Source organism: Selaginella moellendorffii, unplaced genomic scaffold (genome assembly GCF_000143415.4).
Source record: "Selaginella moellendorffii unplaced genomic scaffold, v1.0 SELMOscaffold_62, whole genome shotgun sequence".
Lineage (NCBI taxonomy): Eukaryota > Viridiplantae > Streptophyta > Lycopodiopsida > Selaginellales > Selaginellaceae > Selaginella > Selaginella moellendorffii.
Genome location: NW_003314323.1, coordinates 369,156 through 391,045, shown reverse-complemented (window position 1 = coordinate 391,045; position 21,890 = coordinate 369,156). Strand labels below are relative to the sequence as shown.

General features: G+C 44.1%; 6 protein-coding genes across 6 annotated transcripts; 2 read left to right on the top strand and 4 right to left on the bottom strand.

The window, feature by feature from the left end:
• The first annotated feature begins 1,271 nt into the window (after window positions 1-1,271).
• Window positions 1,272-3,045, top strand: LOC112351538 (pentatricopeptide repeat-containing protein At4g02750-like). The gene is made up of 2 exons (XM_024689615.1): window positions 1,272-1,584; window positions 1,643-3,045. Exons 1-2 carry the CDS (start codon window positions 1,380-1,382, stop codon window positions 2,929-2,931), a joined length of 1,494 nt encoding a protein of 497 aa, XP_024545383.1. The 5' UTR covers window positions 1,272-1,379; the 3' UTR covers window positions 2,932-3,045.
• Window positions 3,026-4,279, bottom strand: LOC9644226. Its single transcript, XM_002984332.2, has one exon. The coding sequence runs from the start codon at window positions 4,277-4,279 to the stop codon at window positions 3,026-3,028; it is 1,254 nt and encodes a 417-aa protein (XP_002984378.2).
• Window positions 4,280-5,167: 888 nt separating this feature from the next.
• On the bottom strand, window positions 5,168-7,221 carry LOC112351492 (flagellar radial spoke protein 2-like). Its single transcript, XM_024689481.1, has 5 exons — window positions 6,846-7,221; window positions 6,316-6,680; window positions 6,189-6,261; window positions 6,031-6,110; window positions 5,168-5,977 (listed from the first exon to the last, which is right to left on the bottom strand). Exons 1-5 carry the CDS (start codon window positions 7,195-7,197, stop codon window positions 5,168-5,170), a joined length of 1,680 nt encoding a protein of 559 aa, XP_024545249.1. The 5' UTR covers window positions 7,198-7,221.
• An 11-nt stretch (window positions 7,222-7,232) lies between these two features.
• On the bottom strand, window positions 7,233-11,295 carry LOC9644091 (26S proteasome non-ATPase regulatory subunit 2 homolog A). The gene is made up of 24 exons (XM_002984331.2): window positions 11,135-11,295; window positions 10,967-11,067; window positions 10,791-10,911; window positions 10,667-10,726; window positions 10,548-10,615; window positions 10,450-10,492; window positions 10,302-10,406; window positions 10,167-10,249; window positions 10,007-10,121; window positions 9,878-9,952; window positions 9,674-9,832; window positions 9,521-9,628; window positions 9,366-9,470; window positions 9,167-9,307; window positions 9,012-9,116; window positions 8,752-8,964; window positions 8,589-8,702; window positions 8,321-8,536; window positions 8,209-8,268; window positions 8,033-8,146; window positions 7,876-7,961; window positions 7,705-7,813; window positions 7,457-7,635; window positions 7,233-7,393 (listed from the first exon to the last, which is right to left on the bottom strand). The coding sequence occupies exons 1-24, from the start codon at window positions 11,228-11,230 to the stop codon at window positions 7,312-7,314; spliced, it is 2,658 nt and encodes an 885-aa protein (XP_002984377.1). The 5' UTR covers window positions 11,231-11,295; the 3' UTR covers window positions 7,233-7,311.
• An 18-nt stretch (window positions 11,296-11,313) lies between these two features.
• LOC112351491 (pentatricopeptide repeat-containing protein At4g02750-like) lies at window positions 11,314-13,449 on the bottom strand. The gene has a single exon (XM_024689480.1). The coding sequence runs from the start codon at window positions 13,447-13,449 to the stop codon at window positions 11,314-11,316; it is 2,136 nt and encodes a 711-aa protein (XP_024545248.1).
• Window positions 13,450-13,499: 50 nt separating this feature from the next.
• On the top strand, window positions 13,500-14,665 carry LOC9644089. The gene is made up of 6 exons (XM_024689547.1): window positions 13,500-13,594; window positions 13,644-13,787; window positions 13,841-13,913; window positions 14,080-14,250; window positions 14,302-14,400; window positions 14,455-14,665. The coding sequence occupies exons 1-6, from the start codon at window positions 13,551-13,553 to the stop codon at window positions 14,560-14,562; spliced, it is 639 nt and encodes a 212-aa protein (XP_024545315.1). The 5' UTR covers window positions 13,500-13,550; the 3' UTR covers window positions 14,563-14,665.
• Window positions 14,666-21,890: the final 7,225 nt, after the last annotated feature.

Genomic DNA, 21,890 nt, shown 5'->3' with positions numbered 1-21,890 from the left:
GGGAGAACACTCCAATCCCCACGAGTGGCGCAATCATTGGCATGTCCGAAGGCATATTTGAAGATGTGTAGGAGAACACTCCAATCCCCACGAGTGGCTGCACTCAAACCATTGTACCACTGCAACGCCATCCCTTGGAGACACATGGGAAACTTATGCAACCATCAAGCATCATCCCAAGAATGATATGTGGCAATCACCGTGAAGTGATCGAACCAATAGTACACATCATCCCCAGGATTCCCGTGAAAGAACTCTGGCCGAACGCGAGGATTGGCACCAAGAGCAGGAGGAGTTGTACCATGTGCCGTGAACGCCGCCATCAACTGAGTTTAGTTGTTCAATTGCAAGCGTATAACATCAAGTAATTGTACCAACTGTTGCTCTAGAGTTAAAGGAGGAGATTGTTGATCTGCCATGAAGATGAACTAAAAAGAAAGAGCAAAAACAGAGAAATGACAAAAAACTAGAAGGAAATGGTAGATCTAGACAACGCAAAAAGCTAGATTTAAACCAAAACCCTGAAAAGAAAGAACAAAAGAAAGGAAATGGAAAAAGTTAGATCTAGACGATGCAAAAGTTAGATCTAAACTAAAATCCCAAATCCAAGCACTCCTCAAGGACAATCAAAGCTGCCTCTCATCTCCATCAATGTGAGTGCTTAGAATATGGAAAGGGAATATAAAAATGTGCATATCAATTAGCCCAAAAACATACAGAGGCGAGTGGTCCAGATTGAAACCAATCTGACGGCTATCAAAATCCCCCTACGCTAATATTAGTATACGGCATCGTAACTGTACACTTGGCCCTCACATTGATAAATTTATTTTAATTTTCATTATTATGAAAGAATAAAATGTTAGAAAATTAAATAAAGGCTTAATGCGCCATATAACGTTTTTTGTTTTACAAATCAATAGTTCAAGTCAATTCCAACTCCTAATAGCATTAGCAGCGATGCAGAATTTATTAGGCTTGAACCCCCACGGGCCACTTGCATTTTCCACACGCCTCGATCGGTAGATTTGCAAGATATCTTGCCTTAGCGAGATGCTTGGACTCGCCGCTAGCACGAACTAGAGCCAGAGGAGAACAAATTATTGACAGCTAGAATGCCTGGCCATGGAGCCGAGAGTTCTCGACCAAATCGCTCTCTCCCAATCACTGAGGGACATTGGAAATGTGGGGGATTTTGCCGCCGCGCGGGCGATCGATCTGGAAATCCGGGAGAGAGGGGACAGATACCTCAGCAATCTGATGGTCGAGGCCTACGGGAAGTGCCACAGCCCCCAACTTGCGTTGGAAACCTTTCACGCTATCAAGAACCCTAACCTCTTCTCGTACAACATCGTGATCGAGGCGTGCGCCAAAAACGGATGGATCGACAATGCGCGATCGCTTTTCGATCGCATGCCTCTCCAGCATGTGATCTCCTGGACGACAATCCTTGCTGCGTATGCCCAGGCCCGGGATCTAGCCCAAGCGCGCAAGCTCTTCGACTCTATGCCCGAGAGAACCCTCGTTTCCTGGACAGCGATTCTTGGTGCCTATGCACAAGAGGGAGAGATCGAAAAAGCAAAGGTAGTCTTCGATCTAATGCCCGAGAGAAACATTATATCCTGGAACGCTCTTCTTGCAGCATTTGCCCAGCACGGGCATTTGGAATCAGCGGAGCTCTTTTTTGATTCCATGCCAGAACACAATGTTTCGTCCTGGAACGCGATCATGGACGCCTTTGCACAAGATAATCAACTACAAAAAACACTGCATTTTTTCCAAGCCATGGCTGAACGAGATCTTATCAGCTGGACGTGCGTGATCACAGCTTATTCTCTTGCTGGGCATGTCGTTTTAGCAAGAAAGACCTTTGATTCCATGCCCGAGCGCGATCTCGTTACGTGGACCGCCATGATCCAGGCTTACGCTCATAACGGAGAGCCACACAAGGCGCGGGAACTCTTTGAAAAGATGCCCTTTCACAACGTGGTGGCCTCCACGGCAATGGTGGCGGCATATACCTTCCGCGGGCAAATGGACGAGGCCAGGAAACTCTTTGACTCTCTGACCAAAGTCAACATGGTGACTTGGAATACCATGTTGACTGGATATTCGCAGCACGGGCATCTGGAGCAAGCACGCGCCATTTTCGATACCATGCCCGAGAGGGACACGAGCTCCTGGAACGTCCTAATCGCTGCATATGCCCAGGCAGGGTATCTCGTAGAGGCCGAGAAACTCCTCACCAGAATGGAGCGCCTGGATGAGGCATCGTGGACGGCTCTCATTGTCGCCCACCTCCACCACGGCCACCTCCACGAAGCCAAGAGCATCTTCGACAGCATGACCGTGCGAGACATCGTCTCCTGGACAAGCATGATCTCCATGTACGGACAGATCGGGGAGGTGGAGCTCGCAAAGCTCGTGTTTGATTCCATGCCGCTGCGCAACGAGGTCTCGTGGAACTCGATGGTTTCCGTGTTCGCACTCAACGGACGATACTCCCCCGCCGTGGAGCTCCTCCGCGACATGGATCTCGAAGCCTCGAGCCTCAACGACATAACCTTCGTCGACATTCTCAGCGTTTGCAGCCATCTCGGCCTGCTGAGCGAGAGCCGGAGCCTGTTTGGATCGATGATCCAGGACCGAGGGATGGTCCCGACGATGGAACACTTCGGGTGCCTGGTGGGTGTCATGGGACGCTCGGGGCAGCTCGAAAAGGCCCAGGAGCTCGTCCAATCCATGCCTTACACCCCGGACTCTGCTGCCTGGATGACCCTGGTGGGATCTTGCAAGCTCCACCACGACGTTGGCCGGGGATCCCACGCGGCCAAGCGAGCCTCCAAGCTCACCACGCTAAAGTCCGCGCCATACGTTCTGCTCTACACCATGTACGCAAATGACCGTGGAGATCGTTTGGATCAAAATTGACCATTGTGAAATTCAACGGTTGACGGTCTCAGACTCCGGATATTTTCCGACACTAAGTCTACTGATTGACCATAAGGTCAACGGACAAGAAAAGTCAACGGTCCATTGATTCGCAGATCAACGTAGTACTCGGGCCCTTCCAGGAGCTCCATCGGTCCTTGAATCTCGCTAGCCTTGAAACGCACTCGGCCTTGCTGATGCCATCGCTCTCCTTCCTCAATGCGGCCGCCTCCTCCCCGGCCGCGGCATCAAACACTTCCGGCCACCCCGCTTCCCAGCCCCCAGATCCGTCACACACTTCCACCTCCGCCGCTTCGGTGGGAATCCAAGCGTCGACCATCCTCTCCACCATCTCCCGGGACCGGCTGGAGCTTTCGGACGGCCTACACGGCCGACAGTACGCTCCGTTCAGTGGCCCCTTGCCTTGGATCGAGGCTACGAGCGCTCCGTGCCTTCCTGGCGGGTAAGGAAAGCTCCGGTTGCTTAGCACGCAGAAAGAAAACTCGTCCTCCGCCACCTTCACGTTTTCAAGCTTGAGCTGTGCTTTATAGACCGACTCTGAGTTCTCGCTCCGGTAGCCAGCCGAGTGGAGGAGCGGCAACGCGGAGAGACGTTGGAGCGCGATTCTGCTCGTTTTCCTGTCCCCAACACCCAGTCGATCGTTGTAGCCACCGTACCTCGTTCCGCGAGGAACTGTGTACGTGGAGTTTCGGTACTCCACGGGTATCGGTGCCGTCCAGAACGTATCCAGCCGCGTCCTGACGATCCAGTCGTACTTGAAGCCCTGGAGCTCCTCCTGCTGCCGGATCATCGTCCCGCACCCTTCGTTCAGGGCGAAGTACTGGAGCAGGCCTTGGAGCGCTCGGGGCGACTTTTTGGCTGTCAATGTTTCTCTGGAAACCTTCGTCTCCCATATGTATTGCGGCGAGAAGATGTTTGCCGACGTGAAGTTGTAAGATCCACCGCCGCCATCGAGCACGAACATTTTGTATGAGTTGCTGTCCAGGGGCATGTTGATGAAAACGCTGCTGTTCTTCAGAGTCTCGAGAACGTATTTGCGGATGCTCGGCCCCGTGAGCTCCAAGTGACGTGCTTCTCCAACCAGGCACACTGCTGTCCTCTTCCCTTGGATAATATTCTCAAGAGGACCCGATTCTCCGGAGTGGATTCCACCTTCATCTCTATCGCTCGGACTGTGGTCGAGCAGCAGCAGCAGCAACAGTAACAGCGAAACTCCGACCAATATGCTTCTGCCCAGCATTAAGAAAAGGATCCGTGGTCCGCCACCTTTTATTATGTCCCCCAAATCCTCCCAAAAAGATCCTCCCTTGTCCTTATAAGTCCCCATTTCACCCTTCCGCAGGTGCTTCACCGCCAGCAGCAGCAGCATCAGCTCCTTCTTTCGCAATTCTGTCTGCCTCAATGTCTGCTTGCACCTTCTGCTCTTCAGCAGTCAACCTGGCATCCTCCTCCTGAACCACTCTCAAATCCATCTCTGCAACCAGTTGTTTGAGTTGTGCCTCAGCGAACACCTGAAAAAGGAAGACCCAATAGATGTCTCACGGACGATGGGAGTTCTTAGAGTACATACCAACGCTGCAGCTTCAGTCTTTCGAGTGAGTTTCTTATGCTTGACGCCTGCTGTCATCAACTTCTTCACGGCAAGTAGCCAGCGCCTCCCAAGCTGTCGTGCCTCGGATCAGAGAAATGCAAAACACCTCGGTAGGAACTTACAAATCCCATAGGAGGGTCTGCCTTCATCATGTCGTCCTTGAGCTCCTGCAAGCACGAGGAATCCGGTTGTTTTTTTTTTTCTCCCCGATTAGAGCAAACCAGGACAAGCTTACATCCAAGCACTTCTTGCCATATTTCCATTTGTCCAGGTTGTCCTCCTTGAGTGCATCGTATTCTTGTAGCTCCTGCACGCATCCTCGTTGTTAGCACATTGCATCCGAGGACTTAACATTTTGGTGGTGCTAGCTTTTAAAATGTATTGGGGTGGGGAGAACTAACTTTGAAAAAGTCGCACTTGAAAATTTCGCGCGCGGTTACCCAGCAGTCCGCAACGTTCCTGTCGTGTCCAAGAATATGGAGCATTCCCTGCATGAAAGAGATAATCAGACGTTCATCAATGGCATTGATCATTGCAGACCTTCAAAACACGATAGACATTTGTAGGAGGAAAGCACCACCGTATGATACGGTTTCTTTCAACGTCCTGAAAGCAAGTATGAGATCACGATTGGTATGTATTCAAACATACCTTAATTCCGTTGATAAGCTCCATCACACCACCCAGCAAGTTTTGTAAGTGGCCCAAAAGTGACTGAGATACAGCCATCTCGTCTTCCAGCTTTGCAACAGTCTCGGCCTTCTTCTCCATAACCTCCTTGGCTTTGGCATTCTTTGCCTCGAGCTTTTCAATCTTCTTCTTAGCTTTTGCAATGTCCCGCTGTAAAGTCTTCAAGAGCTTTTGCTTCACGTCGACAACTTCGCCCTCGGCGGGAGACTCTTCTTCTGGCGGCTCCTCTTCGGGTTCTTCTGGCTCTTCAGGTTCTGGTTCTTCTTCTGGTGGTGCTTCTTCCTCAGGAGGAGCTTCCTCTTCCTCCTTCTCTTCCTCTTCTTCAGCTTCACCTCCTTCACCACCCTCTCCTTCAGCAGCCTCTGGTTCTGGCTCAGGCTCCGGTTCCGGTTCTGCTTCGGGTTCTTCCGGTTCTTCTTCAAGTTCCTTACCTTCTGCCTTGGCCTTCTCTTTAGCAGCCTCTCTAGCAGCTTTCCTTGCAGCTCTCTCTGCAGCCAGCTTTTCCGCCTTCTCCTTTTTCAAGGCCGCCTTTCTGTCAACTTCTATCTGCTTCAGCTTCTCCTTGAGTTGGGCCATTAGTTCCTCAGTTTTGTAGTCTTTTATGTTTTCAACGTGGTTTTCACCCAGCACTTCCCCCAAGATTGTAGCAGCTCTTGAAATGAACTCCCTCTCAGAATCGTCAAAAGGTTTCGCAGTGCCATACTCGTCTCCTTTCAACGTGTCCGCGCACAATATGGCCACGATCTGGAAACATATGAACTATAAAAAAGCGTGGAGCATTGAAAGAGAGATACAACCTCAGGAGGAACTGTATTGATAACCAATGGAACTGCAAAATAAGCGCCCAGCCTTGGAACAGCGCCGAAAAACTGCATGTCTGGACGATATTTTGACATTGTGGCACGAATTAAACTAAATAAATAAATAAAATAAAATAAAATAAACTTTCACATACTTTCTTGGTACAACACATTCGGGATGTGCAGCTGAGGCAGTAGTTCCAACAATATCCTAAAAGTTACAGGACCCTGCAGAAATAAACGCAAAGTTGAAGACAGCCAAGCTCCAAACTCATTAGCTACCTTCTTCTTGTTGTACTGCTTGTTGAGGATAAACAAGCTCCTTCGAGTAGCAGCAGTGTAGATCAATATCTTCTTCTTGTAGTTGATTGGCTTGGGAGGCTTTTCTTTCTTTTTCTTCTTCGGTGGAGCTTCACCACCTTCTGGCGTTTCGCCCTCAGCTCCTCCTTCACCGCCTTCTCCACCACCTTCTTCAGCTACCTCTTCCTCTTCCTCCTCTGGTTCTGGCTCGGGCTCTGGCTCTTCCTCTTCCTCTTCCTCTGGCGGAGGCTCTGCACCCTCCTCGCCTTCTTCTCCCTCTGGTTTTGGATCCGGCTTGGGCTCCCACATCTTCTCAGCGACTGCTGCGACATAGGCAGAGCTGCAACCTGTCTTTCCGATCCAAAAAGCTCTTAAAGCTATCGGAAACAATGAAGGAAAAACGAGAGAAAGTCTCCAAACTATGAAAACAAACGCATACTAAAGTCCTTTCAATTCCAAGAAGAAAGAAAAGAGCAAGCAGGAAGAAAGAGATGGAAGAAAAGAAAGCATACCAGTGAAAATTGATATGGCCTCCAATGTGGACTTCCACAAGAGATAAGGATCATTCTTGATCCCTCGCAACGCCTTGAGAGTATCCTCCCTCCATGATTTGGAGAATTCCAGGCGCTCCTTCCTCACGACCTCCACGGCCTTTTGACCCTCTTCTAGCTGCTTCTCCACAGCCTTTTCCCTCTTCAATCGCTCCAAAACCTCCACATTGTCTACGTACTTGTGGAGCCAAAGGCTGAGATACGCAACCGGATCGCCGGGCTCCGCCGCCACCACCGCCGCGCATCCCTTCGCGAGAACCTCCGCGACCGTGCTCTTGAGGTACTCCACATCGAAACGCTCTTGCTCCTCCATTCTCCCGCCCTAGACTCTAGCCCTAAAATTTGAAATAAAGCGCCAACGAAGATTTTTAGATTGCCGTCGATTTTGACAAAACTGGCCATGTTTAGCGAAAACTTTGGTTCTTTCTCAATTAAGGTGGTCCTCGACGTAGTCTGGATTTTCACGAAGAACCACGAATCCCTCCAACACAGATGAAAGGGGTGTGTACCTGGAAGAACACACGCTTAGAGAAGAACAAGAGAGAAAAAGAGAAATCTCTCTTTGAGCTTACTTCTCAGTGGCAAGCTCCGCTCTTTCACCGGTCGCAAGAAGAACTGGAGTGGTGTGCGTTTGGAATCCTGTTATGCTCTTGGGCCGCCCTGCCTGACCGACTGTGTCCACAGCAATTCCCACTCGAACGGGCACAGGCAGTGGCTTTAAGTTCTCGTCTACAGTCATGAGCATCCTAGGCTGGAGAAAAGGAAGAAAGACAGCGTTACCTCCCCCAGAACAAAGAAAAAAGGACATGCGCAATGTTACCTGCATTGCTAGAACGAGATAGTAGAGAACGTAGTGGTACTTCCCTAGGATGATGGCTTTCATATCCAAGCACGCATGAAGAACGGCAATAATGCCGGAGATGGCAGGCCTAAACAAGAGAGATATTGAGCAAGAACAAAGAGGTTTAAGCAGTCAAGTGTCGATGCTTACGTCGAGAGCAAGAAACGATCAGAATGGTAAGGATTTAAAGTGATTAGTCCCTTTCCCATGTGTACAAGTCCCTGGGCGATCCGAACCTGTGACAGAGATTGACAAAACTAAGATGAAAACGAAGAAAAAAAAGAAAAACAAGAGAGATCAAACTTACGCAGAACAGAAGGCTGGGATCCTTGTAGTAATAGCTGGACAAGCTTCGAAGCATTCCCGCAATACGCGCATTGTTTGTTCCAGCGCCAATAAGTCCAAGAGAAATGGTTGCAGCCTGGGAAAAACAGGAGAGAACAATAACGATTTCATTCGGAGAAGAACTCGTAAAGCTCATACCATCGCGACTTCCGAGTCAGTGTCATGGCTCAGCCTGCTCAATGTGTCCATGACATTAATCTGATATAATCCAATAGATGAGCACAATTTTTAAAGAAAAATCAAGTCTTACCTTCGGATTCGAAATCGACAAGAGACCCAGAGCCAAAGGCACGGCTCGACGAATATTTGGCTCGCCATACTGCAAAAGGTGCTCTAGAGCTCTTAAAGCCATATCGCTCCCAAGCTCTTCTGCCATAGCAACAAGTCCAATGCCTAGAACCGCTGCACCCTGGTGACTCTCGCCTTTGTCCAAATGATCAGAGCATTGACTCAGGAATTTTTGGACCTGCTCAAAAATATTATTATACCACTGCAGTATCACTATAGAAAAGACATACCTTCAAAACATTTCCCGTACCAGCATAAGTACAAGATTCGAGAGTCACTTGGCAATAGTTGGAAATCTTCTCGTTTACTGTTTTAACCACTTCAAAGGTGGCCTCAGCAGCGTCCTGACAGAAAAATTCGATTTACATCCCCAAACAAAGAAGAGCGTACTACCTGCTTTCCAAGGTAGAGAAGTCCCAATCCCAGACACAAGAACCTGGCCAAAGGATCGTCGTTGTCTCGTGCCATCATCGCAAGGAGTATGGCTTGTGCTGCATCTTCGTGGCATGATGCAACATAAACAAGTCCAAGAGATAGTGCAGCAAAACCAGCAACATCAATTCCAACCCTTGAGTCAGATATGATTGGAGTAAGAAGCTCGAGAACCTGTAAGTACGTGTCAATGCGCTACCTAACTGGTAGAAGAAACGAACCTCTTCTTTTTGTGTGCCGGCATATGCTAGGCCAAGACCCATAATAGCACCAATACGTACCGCAGGATCATCTTTAGTTACTGAGTCATATAGAAGAGCATACGCCTGCATGCAAATAAATGTTAACACACAACTAAAAGGAAAGGACTGCTCACTGGATCGCAGTCATTACGAATTCCACAATTGATAATTCCAACAGCCAAGAGAGCTCCCGCGACAACATGGTTATCGGTACTGTATAGATACTTATCAATTTGTGGGAGCCCTCCATCAACATCCCACAAGGTGATAAGACCCTGAACGATTACGGCCGGTAAGTTACAGTGGACAGGTTTCTTTAGCAAGGTGCCTTACCAAACTGGCAGTAGCGCTGGCCTTTCCATGTTCTTTGTTTTTAAAAAGCCAGTTACCAGTGCTGGTTGATCCAGAAGACTCAGCAGGAGATGTCATTAAGTGATCCTGGAAAGAAATAATTTTAGTGCAGATCCTGAAAATCAGGTCATGTCCACCTGTCCAAAACCAGCGTTGACGAAAGCATTGACGAAAGTGGCTGCAAGGTTTTGTCTAGCCGAATCAACACTAGCTCCGGCACTCGCTCTTCCATCAATTAAATGAGCCTGTGGTACAACTCGAATGAGAGAAAGTCAAAGAAACGCCCGTACCTTGTATATATCTTCAGGTACTTTGGGCTCCATCACATCAAGATCCCGCGCGAGAGTCAGATATCCTTCACATAGCTTCGTGTTGTTCATAATGTCTTGTAACACGTCACGATGCTCATCCCCCATAGGAATTTCGTCATCCAGCTCTACCGTTTCACTCTGTGAACAACAATTTTAGCACTGAAGATCACTCAGAAGGATTACCTGTCGGGCAAGGATGTAGCAGAGCTGCTTCCTTTCCGATAAATCCTTGCAAGCTGCAAATGTAGCCCGAGCGTACTAACAGAATATATTGGCATCAGACACATATTTAACACATGACTTGAAGCAAACCTGCAAGTTGCCTAACCGAAGAGCAACCCTCAAGGCATCAGTATGCTGCTCAAATTTGGAATAGATTTGATAAGCGATGTCCAAGACTGATATGTCCTCTAGCTCAGGTACGTAGCTGCAATAATGGATGAGTGACTGCGAAAGACGTACAGAAACATACCTAGCACAGCTTAAGAGATAGGAACACGTCCTTTTGAAGTTGGCTTTCTCCATGAATTTCGGTAGAATGTCAAGCGTTTCAACCTTCGAACATCACGCAAGTCAGTAAGCATGTCAAGAAAAGAAATTTACTTACTTCCATTAGCAGATCTACAGCTTCAGGTTCTGCATTGTGCTGCAAGTGGAATGGTACAATTTGCTTTACTAAATCCATCAAGCTGCTGATGTACTCTTCCTCCGACTGCATGATAAAATCAGCAAAAGAACTATAAACAAAGACATACCCGACGCTTTTGGAACTCGAGGCCAATTTCTCCAGCCAAATTTCTGTAATCAAGCTCAATTTACTCGTAAAAGAAACAGCTAGCGTACTGTCACAAACCTGACGTATTCGTGGCCCCATGAACCCAAGTCACCCTTAGAGCCGAGCAATCTATATTGCAAGCTCTCCTGCAAGAGTGTTTCAGTGTTCCTGATATAACAAAATTAGCTTCAACATACCCTTTCTCCTTCTTCCGACATGGTAAGTGCCAAAACCGAGATGATATCAGCCATATACATCTATCAGGAAAAGAAAGAGAAAGAAAAAAATCATCAGCTTCACATTTCTCAAAGCACTACTCACTTTGAGCTCCGACTCGGGCATTTTCTGGAAGAACGCCTTCAAAGTTCCATAATGCGGGCGGAGGAATTTCAGCGGCTTGGGCACGGAAGTCATGGAGCTTGTAGCACTCCGAATCTCTTGCCTGCGCATACACACAGCTCCTCACAACACAAACGATTAAACTCCTACTCGCGTACCTCATACTCTCCAGAGCCAGCCTCTGGACTCCAGGGTCGCTGTCCTGCGCCCTCTCCACATAGAGTTCCAGCTGCTGCTTGAGCGCCAAATCTTCCTCCGACTAGAGGCAAACCCAAATTCCAATGTCGGCAAATCAAATCCCGCATGAGCAGAGCTAGCACACGTACCAGATCCTCCTTCTCGTCCTTCTTCTTCTTGGCATCCTTGGCCGGTTTCGCCGGTGGCTGTGGAGCCGAGGAGTCGCTCTTGAGGTCTGGCGCCATGGAACCTACTTCCCAGCTCCTCCAAACAAACCCTAAACCATGACCCAATTTGTAACCAATCAAAAGAAAGACCTCTTTCTTTCTCACGCAGCAAAAACGCAGCTCCGCCCAGGCCTCAATCCAGCGTTGCTCGCGCGAGCTCTCGGATCCTCCCTCCTCCCAGCGGCAGCCAAAGCGTTGGAAATCAGCGCTGCACAGGCACCGCCACGATCGTCCACTGTGATATCCTCCTCGCTCACCTCGCCATGGATCCGGTTGGCGCTCAGCAAGCTCGTCTCGGTGGCTGTATCCCGCGAGAATGGCATTCTCTCCACCACTTCCCGAGCTTCCGCCAGCCTCCCGGCGCGGCCCAGCGCGTCCGCCAAGCACGAGAAGTGCTCCTGGAGCGGCCGGATGCTGTAGTCGCCCACCATCGCCCGGAAGAAACTCCAGCAGTCGTCCAGCGATCCGGTGTGGCAGCAGGCGCTCAGGATACCGGTGAAGCTCACCTCGTCCGGGAGCTCTCCCTCGAGCTCCATGAGCTGGAACAAGCGCCTCGCGTCCTCACAGCGGCCGTGGCGAGCGTTGGACGCCACCAGCGCCGTCCACGACACCACGTCTCGCTGCGGCATCTCCTCGAAGATCGAGCGAGCGTCCGTGAGGCGGCCGTGCTGCGCGTAGACGACGAGCATTGTGTGCCAGGACGCTGCGTCTCGCTGTGGCATCGCGTCGAAGATCTTCTTGGCCTGAGCGAGCTCTCCGGCTAGAGCACTCGCCGCGAGCATGATCGTGAAGGAAACCACGTCCCTCTGCGGCATCTCGATCGCCAACTTGGTTGCCTCGGCCAGGAGACCAGCGTACGCGTAACCGGAGAGAACCGTGTTCCACGAAACCGAGCTCCATCTCGGCATCCTCTCGAGCAAAACTCTCGCTTCTCTGGCCCGAGAGTTGTGTGTGTAGGCCGCGATCATCGTGTTCCAAGTCACGCAGTCTCTCTGCGGCATCCTCCGGAACAAATCCCAGGCCTCGCCAAGAACACCATGGTTCGCGTATGCCGTGATCATGGTCGTGATCGCGACAACGTCCCAGCTCTCCATCTCGTCGAACAAGCTCCTCGCTCGATCCAGGCAGCCGTTTCGAGCATACCCCGAGAGCATCGCCGTTGAGACGATCATGTCTCGCGGCGTTGGCGATCGCTCGTACAAATCCCTGGCGGCTTCTAGATCCCCGGCCTCGGCATTTGCAGCGATCATCAGTGACCACGAAACAAAGTTTCGCTGTGGCATTGTAGCGAAGATCTTCCTGGCCTCTCCCAGCATGCCTCTGTGCGCTAGCGATTGGAGTGCTGCGTTCCATGGCATCACGTCCTCGTGTGGAGTGCTATGGAGGAAATTCACGGCCTCTTCCACATACCCATTCGAGGCATGCGTGACGATGAGCAAATTCCACGCCACGGCGTTCTTCTCCTCCATCGACGAGAATGTCTCGCGGGCGCTCTCCAGATCGCCGCTCTCGACGTACGCCTGGATCATCGCGTTACACGCGAAAGAATCGTGCGCCGGCATTCGCTGGAACATCTCCCTGGCCTGGGGGAGGAATCGCCTCTCCGCGAGCGCCTGGATCGATGCCTTCCAAGTCACCTCGTTCCTCTCCGGCATCCGATCGAACATCCTCCTCGCGCGGTCTAGATCGCCGCTCGCCGCCAGCGCCGTCGTCATCGCGGTCCAAGAAACCACGTCCTGGCCAGGCATTGCGTCGAAAATCTCCTGCGCCTGGGAGACCTGGCGATCGTGGCCAAGCGCTGTGATCATCGCGGTGGCCGCGACGATGCCGTGATGCGGCATCTTCTGGAAGAAATCCCGCGCCTGGATCGATTCCCCTCTTCCATCCTCGTGGCAGCAGCACTGCTTCTTGAGCATCGCATTCCAAGAAACAGCGTCCCGGACGGGCATGAGCTCGAAGAACCCTACCGTGGCCTCCAGATCCTCGCTGTGCGCCATCGCCTGGAGCATGATGTTCCAGGAGAAGATGTTTGGCTGATCGATGCCCTCGAACACCGCCAGGGCTTCCTCCAATCGCCCGCATTTGCCATACATTTCCACCATGAGATTCTGGAGGAATCGGTCGCGGCCGAGCTCCCTGCGCAAGACACGCGCGTGGATTCGCCGCGCATCGATCGCGTCCCTGCCATCGCCGGCGGCCTTGACGAGCTGCGCCAAGATCTTCCTCTCAGCAAGCATAAAATAGACCAAATCGAATATCGAATATGCTCCCCTGTTTGTTAGGGCTCTTAAGTTAGGGTTCTTAGAATGGCTTAAGCTTGGGCGGGGTAGGGGGAAGAATGCCGCCGTCCAAGAAGCTGATCGAGTGCACGGCCTACTGCAGGTAAGCTTGAATTTGCAATGCGCAGGCGATCGGCATGACTTCCATGCAGCTGTGGCTACTGCTGCAATTGGGAATGGGGAATCAAATTGCCAGGCTTCTACTACTTGGGGATCTCGCCATCCTGGGTTCCGTTGCGCTTCCGCAAGAGAAAACGGGGGTATTTGGACGAAGCTGCATTGCCACTCATTGCAAAGTAAGATTTTTTTCTTTTACGCTGCCCGTGTTCTTAGGCTCTGAGCATTCCAGGTTTTGGACTGCCACTAGTCTCTCTGGATCTCCATACTACGGTCTTACATCTAATGGCACTTTCCCAGCTCAGGTACTTTTGGATCGATCATACTGTCAATTTCAAAGGTCAGAGAGTCAAGGGAGGACGAAAAGACACACAAAAATGAGAGAAATGATAGTTCGCATTGACAATTTCCATGTTCTTTATCTTCTAGAAGTGTATCTCATCTTTTTTTTCTCTCTTTCTCTTTTTCCAGGCCAGACCACCAATTTTTTCAAAGCTCAGTTTCTTGCAGTACCACAAGCTCCCAGCTCGTTTGATTCTTTTCCCCTGGAGACTATTTCCGCGCCATGGAACGATCGCAGCTGATACAAACTACTATCCTTTTGGAACCAGGATGTTTGTTCCAGGATATGGCTGGGGAAAGGTTCTAGCGAGCTTTCATTCTTCTCATCTTTACATTCTATTACTTCATCAGGTGGAAGACCGTGGAGGTGCGATCAAAGGTCCTGCAAGGATCGATCTGTATCATCAATCACACAACGAGGCTATACACTGGGGAAGACGCAGGTTACAGGCAAGTGATCCTTTCTTCTTTCAAAACAATATCGAGTCAATTTATTTATGTAAGGTACTGGTGGTTCTTCCCGGACAAAGCGTGCTAGATACAATGAGAATACCCAAGCCACTCAAGAACTTGCTTAGAGGTCTCGACTGGGTACGTTGCTTGCTATTTTAGATAACTAATCTGCGATGTTTCCGAGAGTGAGAAACGAAAAAGGAAGAACAGGAAGTCTAGAAGATCAAACACTTACCGATAACTTATCGTCCTTTCGGATGCACAAGCTGGGAGAAGACTACGCTAGCCGAGGTGTCTTCCGAGTCATTCTCCTCGATCATCGTTGGCTGCCGCTCGATCCGGTGTCTGCCGGGCCATTTCAGAGTTCCATCCTCGGGACATCTCTACGGGCTCTCCACTGGCAAAAGCTGGGAAGGCTGAGTAATATCATGGATCCAAGGCTGGCCGGAGACTACACTCCCGAGTCTCTCCAGAAGTTTGGAGAGATCGCCGAGAGGTGCCTTGCTGATAGAGGAAGTGAGCGGCCTTCCATTTATTGGCGACGTCCTCTGGAAGTACTCGTTGCAACTTCACGATGCAGCGATTTTCCATCACCATCAACGTCCTCGGAGGGGCTCGTTCGCCACGTAATCGTACCACAAAACTTACAAAAGAGTCGAATGGCATGACAGACAATGTATGGGGAGTTCTCGTCGCAGTAGCCGATGAGCGAGACAAGGTGGTGGCGGAGCTTGGACAGCATCTCAATCTGCTCGGGCATTGGATTCCCACGCTTCACAGCGACTTCCTTTGTGCACCTTACCGAAACCGCCCATGCTGAGCAGCAGATCATCGTCAAAGCCATCGGTCGCGTCCACGATCTGCTGGAGCGAGAAGTTCTTGCACGAGTTTGCCGGGGTGGCCGAGTAGTGCGTCACAGGACTGCTCCCGGGAAGGCGAGCGAAACCTGCGCTGCAACGCAATCCTGAACTCACTCAACCCTGATTCTCGGAATCAGAGGTTCAAATTTCCTGGGCTTGAAGGGGCTGAAAGTAGGTCAAATATGCTACTATAAGCTCACCTATGTCACCACAAACTCACTCACCCATCACACTATATGTGAAGTCCTTACTCATGCCCCATTACCTACAGACATCACCTCAACATCCGCGTCCAAAAGGTCTCCCTCAGCAGAAAGATTCATCGCCACTACCTCACTGCCTAGGCTTTGGCATGTGCCAATTGCAATCCTCCCACAAAATCTCTCTCAGGAAAAGTTAACTTCTGCCCCTTTTCTTGATCTTGTGCTGGACTGCAAACATAGTTGCACCATCCTCTTCTGCATCTTTTTCCTTGGACACTTGTTTGAGATAGTGCTGCTAGCATCTTTCCTTAGATGTGCTCAACCTCCTTGGCAATGTCAAGCCCAACTTCGCTTATTGGGCTTTGCAGAAGATTCACTCCAGATTCACCATCTGCCATCCTTCTGTATTCAATTCTTCAAGAAGATGCCACAATAGTAGTTAAAGATCATAAAAGAAAAACACACACACTACAAAGGCTAGTTCTCTCAGAATCATCACATAAGTTCATTTGATACCAAAAAGGTGCATTAAACAAACTCATCCAATATATTAGCCTCTAATCTCTTGCTGATGCAGTCTAGGCTTGCCAGTGGCAGCCTTACAACATGAAATAAACACGAGCATATGATCCAACCTTGTAGTGCACTGCAGATGCCAATACAGGATTTACAAACACACTCGCATAGAGGTACTTGAGACGCCGATAGAAACACATTTGCTATTCACATGGAACAAATATAAGTGCACTCTATGAAGAGTAGCTATAGCAATGTGACCAAGTTATATGTGGTGGTTCTTTCTAAACCTGATTTAGGGTTGTTTCAGGTGGATTATTGCTCCTTAGCAAGATATTTAGATCTGGGTGGGGCATTTAGCCCCACCCAGATTCAATAAAGCATTTAGCCTTGGGTTATAATAGTGAGATCTGTGGTGGCATTGTCGATTTGTCTCTTGACCACAGCAATTTGAGTGTGGCATCTGGCACTGCCAGCATCTGGGCCTCTCTTTCTTAGGCTGGAGATTTAATCAGTTCTCACACAACCACGCCAGCATGAGTGTAAGTTTTTTTAATAATATTTATACATAGTGTGTAAGTGCTCATGCCTTACTTGCTTAAAGTGTGATAATAGATGGGGTTACTGAGTAAAAATTGTAAGTTTTTGTGGTGTGTGAGCACTCACATAGAACATATTTTCATTTACAATAAAGTTTGTTGTTACATTAAGAAAATGAAGCATTTCATTTGATTTACATCCAACAAAGAAAATTTGAGTATATCATATGTTTAACATTCCACAAGGAGCACCAAATCTTCCCTATTGAGCTATGATACTTAATAGTCATAATTGTTCATAAAGCTATTAAGAAACACTCATCATGCTTAAAAATACTGACAAGAGTTCATTATTCACAATTGACAAATGTTTATTATATTTTTGTGTGATGGAGGATATGAAGGTTTGTGTGATGTAACTCTCTATAGATGAAAATAGTGATAATAGTGATGCTTTTCCTTTAATAGAGAGTGATGAGGTTAGAGAAGAAGACAATTTATCTTCTCCAGAATCTTTAAAGAGTTTTGTTATTTTTAATATAGAACTTTGTAGACTCATTTACATAAAATTTCTATTGTAAAAGAGATTAAGAGAGTTAATCCTAGCTTTCAATCCCTTCCTCTACTAAGTCTAAACATTACTTCAACACTTGTTCCAAGGGCCACTCCTGAAATGGTTATTATGACAATGACTATCCACCTTCGTAATTACCCTTACATTGCAATTGAATAAGGTGGGAAAATTAAACATTAGTATCAGAGATTGTTTCATTATAATAAAAAAGCTAAAAAGTAATTGATTACTAGACCATACAAAGTTTTCAACATAGATAGTGCTTGATCCATACAGTTAGCATAAGAAAACATTATAATCAGGCTATTTATTATGGCTTTAGAAAGATAAACTCATAGCACTTACACCAAAATAAGATAAAAATATTAGGTATAAAGATTTATATAAATAACAAAACATATATAAATGCATATTATTTTATTAATTTTAAATGTTTTTTTAAGTTAGATGATGGTAAAAATAAAACATTGCTATGTATTGCATGTAGCAATGCTTGGTTTGCTAAATAGTAAGTTTATTATTACTTATTAATCCAATTGATCAAATAAATTTTATAATTATAAGCATGTTTGTAATTTATAAACACAAGATTAATTTTATTGCATATGAACCACTAGATGATAGAATAAAAAAGAATATACTAGAAAAGGTTTAAGAAAGTTTATAAATTATAAATACAAAATTAATCTAAATGAATAACAACCTTTAGATGGTAGAATATCCTAAAATATTCATATCCACTACCATCTCAATCCCTCTACAAGTTTACTTAAGCAAACTAAAAAACCTTATCAAAAACCTTTTAAGGGTTTAGGGTTAAAGGATCTAAAGGATTATTATGAACATATTTAGTTATTCCTAAACTTTATTATCCTAAGTTATGATAATTATTTAGAATTACAATATCATAATTCTAATCACCGTCCATTCTAAACCATTAGAAGATCTATACACTCTTATTATAGAATTAGTTAATTATAATTTTTAAATTATTTAGAATTTTATTAATGTTTTTAATTAGTAGAAATAAAAATTCTATGTAATGTTATTAAAATAATAATTATAAGAAATTTAAATAATTTAATAAAATAATCATAATGAAAAAAATTACTCTTATGATATATCTAGTATTTTGTTATAAATAGTGATTTAGAATCTTATCAACTTTTAGTTTTTGTTTGCTAAAGCAAAACTGTAGGGGGACTGAGATGGTAGTGGATATACTTAGAGTATTCTTGATAATTCTGAGATATTCTACAATCTAATGGTTATTATTCATTTTGATTAATATTTTATTTATAATTTTTAAACATGCTTAAAATTATAAACCTTCCAAAACACTTTCTAGTATTTTGTAGTTTATTCTACCATCTAATGGTTGATATACAATAAGAATAATCTTACATTTATAAATTATAAACATTTTTATAATTTTTCCATTTAGTTAATTAGATTAATAAATAAGAATAACACTACTATTAAGTAAACCAAACGTTGCTACATGGAACATGCAGTAAATTATTAAATTACACTTGATAAGACTTTAGGAGAAATAGACTTCTCAAATGATATGAGTAAATAAACCCTACATAGAAAACTTCTTAAAGTTTAGCCATAAATACTTTAGGATTTTTATTTAGGTTTTGAGCAATTGAAGGCTCCAATGTGTGGATGTTGCTACCTTGGCCATTGCAGCTGAGTACCATGGTAGTTGAGCTTCACAGGTGTTGATTCCTTAGCTCCACACCACAACCGAGCTTAGTCCAGCTCCAGCATGCCCTAGTTTAGTCTATCTCAGTCTAACCCATGGCTCAACATAGCAGACAGCAGCACTACAGTCATACCACCAAGCAGCATTGCTATGGGCATGGCCACCCAGCAATGGCCATCCAACACACCCAGTGTCATAACCATTAGTGCCCAGACAGTTTTTTTTTTTTTTTTTTTCTGTTCTTTGGCTTTCTGTTTTTTCTTTTCAGTCTATGATTTTATAAAAGCTCCATCCATCTTAGAAGGTAACACTCTTCTTTTCATCCAAATCTAAGTTGATAGGTCTTTTGGTTTTTGAATCTATCTATAGACTAGCATTATAAAGTAACTTTGCTTTTTCATGAATTTTCTTTGTTATGCTTTCCTTTAGAGGCTTGAAGAACACATAAGAGACATCACAATACACTAGCATCAATGTTTCATTGCTCGTATAGTGAGTAGTTGAAACTAAATAATACCAAGTAGGAGTTAGTACAATAGGCAGGAGTCCGAGTTTGAATCTGAGTCCATGAAATCTTTTCATCATAGTTTGTAGTGTTCAATGTGTTTGATTGTAACTTTATAAAATTGTATATAAACATATCTATAACTACTAAATAAACCATGAATTAAAGTGATAAAGTAAAATTCTTACATATATCATAGATTAAACTAGTAATTAACGTATGAAGTAAAATTGTTATATAAACTATATATCAGTTTCACTTTTTGGTTTTCTTAAGCAAAACTAAAAAATGTTGTGGATATACCTAAAATATACTTGGATATTCTGGGATATTCTACAATCTAATGGTTATTATTCATTTATATTAATTGAGTATTTATAATTTATGAACATGTTAATAATGTATAAACTTTCCTAAGAACTTTATACTATATTCTAGTTTATTCTACCATCTAATGGTTGATATGCAGTAAGATTAATTTCATGTTTATAAATTATAAATTTCCATTTGATAAACTAGATTAATATATTAAAATAACACTATATTAAGAAAACCAAGTGTTACTGCATGGAATGCACAACAAATTATTTTTAATCAAAACTTATATCAATTCTATATATCAGTAAAAGGAATAGAACTTGTAATAAAACCATACTAAGTACTTGCTAGTGTAAAAATGTCTTTCTAGAGTTTTTAACAAAAAAATAATTGTAAGGTTTTGATTTTCTATGGACAAAAACTTGTGTTCAGCTACCTTTAAAAAACCAAGATTTAAAACATATTCAAGATTACATGCTTTTTTTTTATAAAGAAGATATAAAAACCTCACATATATAGTCGTTTTACACTAAAGAAGAGATTATGGCAACTCGACACTAGAGATGATGATTTTTGTTTTAGAAAAAGAAATTTTAACATTTCAAAAATGACTAGAAAGATATTTGGCAAAACTTTGTAATTAAAAGGTGATTTATATAAAGTTTTAAAGGTTCATAAGGAGGTCTATATCTTGGATTATAGGTGCTATGCAATTCTGCAAGTTGCAATGCTCTTAGATTGAGGTGATATCAAAATTTAAAGTAAACTTGAAAAAATAATTGAAATACTTAAGCTATTTAGTTTTTGTGCTCTCATTTTAAAAATAATTCCACAATAGTGGAAATTAAAGAAAGAAGTACTTCATCTTATGTGGTAAGGAAGTAAAGATTGATATCTCTAATATCAGAGGTAATAATTTTAAGCTTTTAACCAAAAGAAAAAGCAAAGGAAAAAGGAAATAAGAGAAGGAAATAAATTTTTAAAAAATTTGCATATGAGAAACCATATAATGATGAAAATAAAATAATTGAAAAATAACATAAAAGAGTATATAATAAAGATATGTATCTTTTATAATTATTATTAGAAGTTGTACTATATTTTAAATACAAATCGCTTTTACAATAGATAAAATCCAATTTCAAGCAGGTCTGAAAATTCACTTACGTCCACAAATTCAGTATATCCTTATGCCTCTACTGCTTATTGATCTTAAATTTTAATCACTAATATTTTAGTCTTTGAGATATCATTACCTTTGACTTTGATATCTATTGATCTTTGTATTTATACTTAAAATAAATAATAAAAATCTCATAATAATTAAATTGGGAGATATTCTAGGAATTAATAAAATATTTAAAACAATTAAAAAGAGAAGAAGTATTTATATTGAACACTCTAACTAAGAAATCCTTAATCATGAGCTTATCTTATAGCAGATGATGTATTTGAAAATGACAACAAAGTACATAACAAAAGTAAGTACTTCTTATAAATATTTTAAAAGGTTTATAATATATTTTAAATACACATTATGAGTACCTTTTTAAATTATACAAAACTTAACAATAATAGAAGGAAAGTAAAATATTTAATTATAGGTAATTTTATAATATATTTTTCTTAATTGTGTTAAGGTGATAAGCATAACACGTCAAAAAATGTAATATCTAATGATGATGATGAAGAAAGAAGTACATAATTTATTTACATATAAATATATATTTGTCATTATTAATAGTTTCTAGAAGATAAATATAATACTTTAAAAGATATGTATTACAACAAAGATAAAGTAAGAAGTAAGTAATTTATAAATTATTTTATAATATTATGATTTATATTATATTATTAACACTTTAAAGAATAATAATGATGAGAAGGGAGAAAACATTTGGAAAAACCAATTAGGTAAATATATGTTATAAATATTATATTACCTTCAAAAACACTATTGTTCTTGATGTGACAGATTTCAAGTGCATTAATCTGTAGCATGAAGACAATTGTTGAGATTGCTATCCCACATCAGCAATGAGTTGAGACTAAAACAATGAAAGGGTTTCAAGGTCGTTTCGGAGCCCGGATTGAGAAAGGCGAATGGGAACATCCGCTTCAAAACATCTGATCATCAATAAAACTGAGAAGATCTTATATCTTCGTGATAACGAGTACGGCATGGTGTTTTCTACTCTAAGGGCCATAGTACAATCAAAGAGCTCACAATTTGTAAGTTTGAAGGTAAAAAGAAATCGCCC

What these genes read in the sequence shown, in the direction of transcription:
- LOC112351538 (XM_024689615.1), top strand. Translation starts at nt 1,380, where the DNA reads ATGGATCGACAATGCGCGATCGCTTTTCGATCGCATGCCTCTCCAGCA. An exon ending in GAGAGATCGAAAAAGCAAAG is followed by an intron (nt 1,585 to 1,642) that starts GTAGTCTTCGAT and finishes CTCTTCTTGCAG; the next exon opens with CATTTGCCCAGCACGGGCAT.
- LOC9644226 (XM_002984332.2), bottom strand. Translation starts at nt 4,279, where the DNA reads ATGGGGACTTATAAGGACAAGGGAGGATCTTTTTGGGAGGATTTGGGG.
- LOC112351492 (XM_024689481.1), bottom strand. Translation starts at nt 7,197, where the DNA reads ATGGAGGAGCAAGAGCGTTTCGATGTGGAGTACCTCAAGAGCACGGTC. An exon ending in GGCCATATCAATTTTCACTG is followed by an intron (nt 6,681 to 6,845) that starts GTATGCTTTCTT and finishes TCGGAAAGACAG; the next exon opens with GTTGCAGCTCTGCCTATGTC. An exon ending in GAATGTGTTGTACCAAGAAA is followed by an intron (nt 6,111 to 6,188) that starts GTATGTGAAAGT and finishes AATATCGTCCAG; the next exon opens with ACATGCAGTTTTTCGGCGCT.
- LOC9644091 (XM_002984331.2), bottom strand. Translation starts at nt 11,230, where the DNA reads ATGGCGCCAGACCTCAAGAGCGACTCCTCGGCTCCACAGCCACCGGCG. An exon ending in TGGGGCCACGAATACGTCAG is followed by an intron (nt 10,493 to 10,547) that starts GTTTGTGACAGT and finishes GCTTGATTACAG; the next exon opens with AAATTTGGCTGGAGAAATTG. An exon ending in GTACGGGAAATGTTTTGAAG is followed by an intron (nt 8,537 to 8,588) that starts GTATGTCTTTTC and finishes ATTTTTGAGCAG; the next exon opens with GTCCAAAAATTCCTGAGTCA.
- LOC112351491 (XM_024689480.1), bottom strand. Translation starts at nt 13,449, where the DNA reads ATGCTTGCTGAGAGGAAGATCTTGGCGCAGCTCGTCAAGGCCGCCGGC.
- LOC9644089 (XM_024689547.1), top strand. Translation starts at nt 13,551, where the DNA reads ATGCCGCCGTCCAAGAAGCTGATCGAGTGCACGGCCTACTGCAG. An exon ending in ATGGCACTTTCCCAGCTCAG is followed by an intron (nt 13,914 to 14,079) that starts GTACTTTTGGAT and finishes CTCTTTTTCCAG; the next exon opens with GCCAGACCACCAATTTTTTC. An exon ending in GGGGAAGACGCAGGTTACAG is followed by an intron (nt 14,401 to 14,454) that starts GCAAGTGATCCT and finishes TATTTATGTAAG; the next exon opens with GTACTGGTGGTTCTTCCCGG.